The sequence below is a fragment of the Salmo salar genome, chromosome ssa02, assembly GCF_905237065.1.
Source record: "Salmo salar chromosome ssa02, Ssal_v3.1, whole genome shotgun sequence".
In the NCBI taxonomy this organism is placed as follows: Eukaryota; Metazoa; Chordata; class Actinopteri; order Salmoniformes; family Salmonidae; genus Salmo; species Salmo salar.
The window spans coordinates 69070156-69078487 of record NC_059443.1 but is presented as its reverse complement, the minus strand read 5'-3'; the positions used below and the strand labels follow the sequence as shown (position 1 = coordinate 69078487).

At 41.1% G+C, this 8332-nt stretch overlaps 1 protein-coding gene across 3 annotated transcripts in view; it reads right to left on the bottom strand.

Annotated features, from left to right (window-relative positions):
- Nucleotides 1-349: 349 nt before the first annotated feature.
- LOC106591322 (zinc finger protein 271) overlaps nt 350-8332 on the bottom strand; it is a 518091-nt gene continuing 510108 nt past the window's right edge. The window contains exons 2-3 of one of the 3 annotated variants that reach the window (XM_045708615.1): nt 3681-3825; nt 350-3432 (exon numbers count right to left, since the gene is read on the bottom strand). In XM_045708615.1, coding sequence (XP_045564571.1) covers nt 941-3432; nt 3681-3825 — 2637 coding nt within the window. In that variant the 3' untranslated portion in view covers nt 350-940. The remainder of the gene's footprint in view (nt 3433-3680; nt 3826-8332) is intronic. The other 2 variants (XM_045708622.1, XM_045708627.1) reach the window with 2 other exon arrangements.

The following is an 8332-nucleotide window of genomic DNA, read 5'->3' as shown; positions in this document are numbered from 1 at the left end:
TATGTGATGAAATAAATAAAAGCTGAAATAAATCACTCTCTACTATTATTCTGACATTTCACATTCTTAAAATAAAGTGGTGATCCTAACTGACCTAAGACAGGGAATTTTTACTAGGATTAAATGACAGGAATTGTGAAAAACGGAGTTTAAATGTATTTGGCTAAGGTGGATGTAAACATCCGACTTCAACTGTTATGCATCTGTTCGTCACTGATACCTTAAAAAAACGGTAGTCAGTATATGGTGTGACCACCATTTGCCTCATGCAGTGCGACATAGGATAAAGGATTTAATGTATTTTTCAATACATGTGTCGTGGAAATTACTACCAAGGACTCAGTCAAACTTAAATGCATCATTCTTTATTATCAGCAAGCTGGAGAGGTTGCAACAAACTTAATGCACCATAGTACACATCGGTCGGGAGCTCTTTCGGGGCAGTCCCGTTAGTTCTCTTATATACTGCTTACACAGACAAGTTATATTTGAATGATTACATTATTCATCATTAACGTTTGGTTCCTGCATGTAACATATAGAACATATTCTGGACGTTCTGTCAAAATGTGTGAGGGTGTCATGACCGTCTCCCCCTCACATCTCTACCCAGCACCTACAGGAACCAATGATTGTATGAGACAAGATGTACAATTCAAAGCTCTCTCTTCAGACAACATTTCCATCACATGAATATACACCTACTATTGGTGAAACATTTTATTATACATTATTTAATGGATAATAGGAGATAATGAAATAAGATACAGCTCTGAACACCCCCACCACACACACAGCACTCCTACTCCAAGACGCTTGATACATATGGATCCAGAGCTGCATATTATGCTACACAGGTTACCATGGCAATCAAATTTAGTAAAATGTTAGAGAATGGGAGACATGACTCTTTACAATATGTTTTCTATTTAAACTTTATTTAGGGATCTGGAACCAGTGCCAGAGAGGAGGGAGATGAAAGAAAACATGTTTCAGCTTTCTGGTGTTTTTTCAGGGACCCTGAATGAGCAAATCTCTTTCCACATAGACATGAGTAAGATTTCTCTCCTGTGTGTGTGCGTTGGTGTGTAATCAGGTCTCCTGATCGACTGAAGCTCTTCCCACACTGATCACAACTATAAGGCTTCTCTCCTGTGTGTATGCGTTGGTGTTCAGTCAGGTGTCCTGATTGATTGAAGCTCTTCCCACACTGATCACAGCTATAAGGCTTCTCTCCTGTGTGTATGCGTTGATGTTTGCTCAGGGTTTCTGATTGATTGAAGCTCTTCCCACACTGATCACAGCTATAAGGCTTCTCTCCTGTGTGTATGCGTTGGTGTCTAGTCATGGCTCCTGATTGATTGAAGCTCTTCCCACACTGATCACAGCTATAAGGCTTCTCTCCTGTGTGTATGCGTTGGTGTAGAATCATGGATCCTGAGTCACTGAAACTCTTCGCACACTGATCACAGCTATAAGGCTTCTCTCCTGTGTGTATGCGTTGGTGTGTAGTCAGGGCTCCTGATTGATTGAAGCTCTTCCCACACTGAACACAGCTATAAGGCTTCTCTCCTGTGTGTATGCGTTGGTGTGTAGCCAGGTATCCAGACTGAGCAAAGCTCTTCCCACACTGATCACAGCTATAAGGCTTCTCTCCTGTGTGTATGCGTTGGTGTCTAGTCAGGGTTCCTGAATGATTGAAGCTCTTCCCACACTGATCACAGGTATAAGGCTTCTCTCCTGTGTGTATGCGTTGGTGTGTAATCAGGTCTCCTGATCGACTGAAGCTCTTCCCACAATGATCACAGCTATAAGGCTTCTCTCCTGTGTGTATGCGTTGGTGTGTAATCAGGTCTCCTGATCGACTGAAGCTCTTCCCACAATGATCACAACTATAAGGCTTCTCTCCTGTGTGTATGCGTTGGTGTGCAATCAGATTGGAATCTCGAACAAAACTCTTTCCACAATGATCACAGCTACAAGGCTTCTCTCCTGTGTGTATGCGTTGGTGTGTAGTCAGGTCTCCTGATCGACTGAAGCTCTTCCCACACTGATCACAACTATAAGGCTTCTCTCCTGTGTGTATGCGTTGGTGTGTAATCAGGTCTCCTGATCGACTGAAGCTCTTCCCACACTGATCACAACTATAAGGCTTCTCTCCTGTGTGGATGAGTTGGTGTATAATCAGGTTTCCTGATCGACTGAAGCTCTTCCCACAATGATCACAGCTATAAGGCTTCTCTCCAGTGTGTATGCGTTGGTGTGTAATCAGGTCTCCTGATCGACAGAAGCTCTTCCCACAATGATCACAGCTATAAGGCTTCTCTCCTGTGTGTATGAGTTGGTGTGTAGCCAGGTATCCAGATTGAGCAAAGCTCTTCCCACACTGATCACAGCTATAAGGCTTCTCTCCTGTGTGTATGCGTTGGTGTTTAGTCAGGCTTCCTGAATGATTGAAGCTCTTCCCACACTGATCACAGCTATAAGGCTTCTCTCCTGTGTGTATGCGTTGGTGTTTAGTCAGGGTTCCTGAATGATTGAAGCTCTTCCCACACTGATCACAGCTATAAGGCTTCTCTCCTGTGTGTATGCGTTGGTGTTTAGTCAGGGTTCCTGAATGACTGAAACTCTTCCCACACTGAACACAGCTATAAGGCTTCTCTCCTGTGTGTATGCGTTGGTGTTCAGTCAGGTGTCCTGATTGATTGAAGCTCTTCCCACACTGATCACATCTATAATATTTCTGTCCTGTGTGTATGCGTTGGTGTCTAGTCATGGCTCCTGATTGATTGAAGCTCTTCCCACACTGAACACAGCTATAAGGCTTCTCTCCTGTGTGTATGCGTTGGTGTGTAATCATGGATCCTGAGTCACTGAAACTCTTCCCACACTGATCACAGCTATAAGGTTTCTCTCCTGTGTGTATGCGCTGGTGTACAGTCAGATTGTAACCTTGAGTATACCTCTTCCCACAATGATCACAGCTATAAGGCTTCTCTCCTGTGTGTATGCGTTGGTGTCTAGTCAGGTGTCCTGACTTATTGAAGCTCTTCCCACACTGAACACAGCTATAAGGCTTCTCTCCTATGTGTTTGTGTTTAGTCTGGGCTCCTGACTGATTTAAGTATTTCCCACAATCAAAGCAGGTATAAGGTCCCTCCCCTGAATGAATTCTCTGATGATATTTTAAGGTTCTAGATGCATGCTCTAGAGTGTGAATTTGCTCATGAATTGTCAAGTCTTGTTTAGCCAAACTCTTCCCACAGTCAGAGCAGCAGTGGTGAGGTTTCTTCCCTATACCTCTATGCTGGTGTTTCTTGAGGTGTTCTGATCTGGAGAGACTCTTCTCTTTCTTGTCAGCATCATGATGTTGTTGTGGCTCCCCAGATAATAAGCCCCTCCCACTAAGAGAGCAACGATTAGGGATGTCCCCTGTGAAACAAAGACATTGATTACTTAGGTTTTGCGAATATGGGTCCATAAACAGATGGCTCCTTCCATGAAATTAAGGCCTTTTATGAAATCAAACGTGCTCTTCATGAACGAAAGTTAAAATTAGGTGAAATCAAACGTTTTTTGGGGGGACCAAGTTACACTTCTCAAAATTGGGTGGAACTACCAAATATTTCATCAATAAAATTAAACAATTAATTGTTACAGAAGCAGACTAATCCACACACCATGGTTCTTACTTAATGAAATCATTTCTCCATGTTCCTCTTCCCGTCTCTCAGTTCCACTCTGCCCTGGTGTTTTCCTACAGTCGACGAGAACCAGCAGTAAAGTACGGAGAGGCGGTTGACCTGGGGACGGACTAGCTTTGTCCTGTTGGCCACAAGAAGTTTACAGTTGATCATTAAACCAAATATTGTATTAATTCAGTCTGAACCTCTGATTTGGGTGCATCCCTCGAATATCTCCTTTTACCTGAAATGTTCAATCGTTCACTACAACCCACAAATCTAAGAGCATTGGATTGGTGGGCATGGGCTAGTTTCCACCATATTTCTTATACCAGTCATTTCCTATCAAACAACGCGGAAGAGGAGAAGCAAGAGGGATAACTGGGCCCAAAATCTTGCTTCTGGCTTATTTGATCTTATATACATTTTCGTAACGAGTTGGTTGTTAGGAGTGTATTGGTAAAAGTAGGACACGTGACATCCCGGCAACTTTGAGGAAATAAAACACTTTGTATGGAAGTAGTACCTGGTCGTCACTAGTTACCACAAACAAAGCCATAAACCACATCCATTTCTACAACTGATCTTTTTAAATGTGATTTTAACCCTAACCTTGAAAACACAAACTTTATGCCTAACCCTAAATAAATAAAAATACGATATAGATGTTCGACATTGTGGCAACTAGTGAAAACACGCATATCTGCCCTCTCATTGGCTATAATGGTCCCACCTGATCTTGCCTCTTCCCGATTACCTTCCAGCTGCGTTTCAAACTCAACAACCCTCGGCCCTAAACCCTCAGCCCTTGAATTGTGTTTTACATCCGAGTGTACCTTAAAATGTCCCTTGCCCAAGCGAGGGAGAGTGAAGATCGGAGGCAACGTCCTTGGTGGAAATCTTGAAGTTTAACTTAAAAACAACCAACCTAAAGCTATCAATGTACCTAGTAAGCTAACGTATCTAGCTAGCGTCGTGGAAATATTGGTCCAATAATATTTCTCAGATACCGGAACATTACATTTATATAGACTATTACAAAGCCAAGCTGGTCCAAGGATCATCTGACTTCGCCAGTCTCAGCACACTTCTTTTATACAGTTTCACCATTACATAGTCACTCCTCTTTAGGCAAAATACCCTTTGACATTTCGCCACCATTATCTTTTTGTCTCACTTCTGACTTATTTACACCCATCTTAGATTATATTGGTGGCATCACCATAGTACTATTACAAAAAAAATATATATAATATATAATATTATATATAATATATATAATATAATATATATAATATATATACAGTTGAAGTCAGAAGTTTACATACATTTAGGTTGGAGTAATTAAAACTAGTTTCTAAACCACTCTACAAATTTCTTGTTAACCTCTTACATCTAGATGTTCCGCTAGCGGAACACCTGCTCCAATATCCAATGATAGGCGTGGCGCGAATTACAAATTCCTCAAAAATACAAAAACTTCAATTTTTCAAACATATGACTATTTCACAGCATTTTAAAGACAAGACTCTCCTTTATCTAACCACACTGTCCGATTTCAAAAAAGCTTTACAGCGAAAGCAAAACATTAGATTATGTCAGCAGAGTACCAAGCCAGAAATAATCAGACACCCATTTTTCAAGCTAGCATATAATGTCACAAAAACCTTTGATGATCTTCATCAGATGACACACCTAGGACATTATGTTATACAATACATGCATGTTTTGTTCAATCAAGTTCATATTTATATCAAAAAACAGATTTTTACATTAGCATGTGACGTTCAGAACTAGCATACCCCCCGCAAACTTCCGGAGAATTTGCTAACAATTTACTAAATTACTCACGATAAACGTTCACAAAAAGCATAACAATTATTTTAAGAATTATAGATACAGACCTCCTCTATGCACTCGATATGTCCGATTTTAAAATAGCTTTTTGGTGAAAGCACATTTTGCAATATTCTAAGTACATAGCCCAGGCATCACGGGCTAGCTATTTAGACACCCGGCAAGTTTAGCACTCACCAATATCAGATTTACTATTATAAAAGTTTGATTACCTTTTGTTGTCTTCGTCAGAATGCACTCCCAGGACTGCTACTTCAATAACAAATGTTGGTTTGGTCCAAAATAATCCATCGTTATATCCGAATAGCGGCGTTTTGTTAGTGCGTCCCAGACACTATCCGAATGGTAAAGAAGGGTCGTGCGCATGGCGCAATTCGTGACAAAAAAAATCTAAATATTCCATTACCGTACTTCGAAGCATGTCAACCGATGTTTAAAATCCATTTTTATGCCATTTTTCTCGTAAAAAAGCGATAATATTCCGACCGGGAATGTCCATTTAGCTAAACAGAGGAAAGAAACAAAGCTTTCGGTCGACGCGGGCACGAGCCTGAGTCTCACAGTACTGTAACCAGCCACTACCCAAACGCGCTACTTTGTTTCAGCCAGAGCCTGCAAAGCCACGATTCAGCATTTTACCGCCTTCTGAGAGCCTATGGCAGCTGTAGGAAGTGTCACGGGACAGATAAGATCCTCACTCTTCAATAAACAGAGACAAGAAGAACGACACCTTGTCAGACAGGCCACTTCCTGCATGAAATCTTCTCAGGTTTTTGCCTGCCATATGAGATCTGTTATACTCACAGACACCATTCAAACAGTTTTAGAAACTTTAGGGTGTTTTCTATCCAAAGCCAATAATTATATGCATATTCTAGTTACTGGGCAGGAGTAGTAACCAGATTAAATCGGGTATGTTTTTTATCCAACCGTGAAAATACTGCCCCCTAGCCATAACAGGTTAACAAACTATAGTTTTGGCAAGTCAGTTAGGACATCTACTTTGTGCATGACACAAGTAATTTTTTCAACAATTGTTTACAGACAGATTATTTCACTGTATCACAATTTCAGTGGGTCAGAAGTTTACATACACCAAGTTGACTGTGCCTTTAAACAGCTTGGAAAATTCCAGAAAATGATGTCATGGCTTTAGAAACTTCTGATAGGCTAATTGACATCATTTGAGTCAATTGGAGGTGTACCTGTGGATGTATTTCAAGGCCTACCTTCAAACCCAGTGCCTCTTTGCTTGACATCATGGGACAATCAAAATAAATCAGTCAAGACCTCAGAGAAAAAATGTAAACCTCCACAAGTCTGGTTCATCCTTGGGAGCAATTTCCAAACGCCTGAGGGTACCACGTTCATCTGTACAAACAATTGTATGCAAGTATAAACACCATGGGACCACGCAGCCATCATACAGCTCAGGAAGGAGATGCGTTCTGTCTCCAAGAGATGTACATACTTTGGTGCAAAAAGTGCAAATCAATCCCAGAACAGCAGCAAAGGACCTTGTGAAGATGCTGGGGGAAACAGGTACAAAAGTATCTATATCCACAGTAAAACGAGTCTTATATCGACATAACCTGAAAGGCCGCTCAGCAAGGAAGAAGCCACTGCTCCAAAACAGCCATAAAAAAGCCAGACTACGGTTTGCAACGGCACATGGGGACAAAGATCGTAATTTTTGGAGAAATGTCCTCTGGTCTGATGAAACAAAAATAGAACTGTTTGGCCAAAATGACCATCGTTATGTTTGGAGGAAAAAGGGAAACGCTTGCAAGCCGAAGAACCCCATCCCAACCGTCAAGCACGGGGGTGGCAGCATCATGTTGTGGGGGTGCTTTTCTGCAGGAGGGACTGGTGCATGTAACAAAATAGATGGCATCATGAGGAAAGGAAAATTATGTGGATATATTGAAGCAAAATCTTAAGACATCAGTAAGGAAGTTAAAGCTTGGTCGCAAATGGGTCTTCCAAATGGACAATGACCCCAAGCATACTTCCAAAGTTGTGGCAAAATGGCTTAAGCACAACCAAGTCAAGGTATTGGAGTGGCCATCACAAAGCCCTGACCTCAATCCTATAGAAAATAAGTGGGCAGAACTGAAAATGTGTGTGCGAGCAAGGAGGCCTACAAACCTGACTCAGTTACACCAGCTCTGTCAGGAGGAATGGGCCAAAATTCACCCAACTTATTGTGGGAAGCTTGTGGAAGGCTACCTGAAACGTCTGACCCAAGTTAAACAATTTAAAGGCAATGATTCCAAATTCTAATTGAGTGTGTGTAAACTTCTGACCCGTTGGGAATGTGATAAAAGAAATAAAAGCTGAAATAAATCATTCTCTCTACTATTATTCTGACATTTCACATTCTTAAAATAAAGTGGTGATCTTAACTGACCTAAGACAGGGAATTTTTACTAGGATTAAATGTCAGGAATTGTGAAAAACTGAGTTTAAATGTATTTGGCTAAGGTGGATGTAAACTTCCGACATCAACTGTACCTTCCTAATACAGGTACATGTCTAGTGGTTCCTGTAAATGATTAACTAATGTGCATGTCCAATGGCCTTCACAAGACCAGGCTAATGGTGCCTATAAATGATTAACTAATGTGCATGTCCAATAGCCTTCAGAAGACCAGGCGTGACCCAGAATGGTTAAGTCTGTATTGACTCAGCTTGCACATACACATTGGTTCTGCTTACACATATACTAATGGTTAACCCTATATCGATTCTGCTTACTACTTCTAAGAAAACAGTATAGGTACTGGAAAATC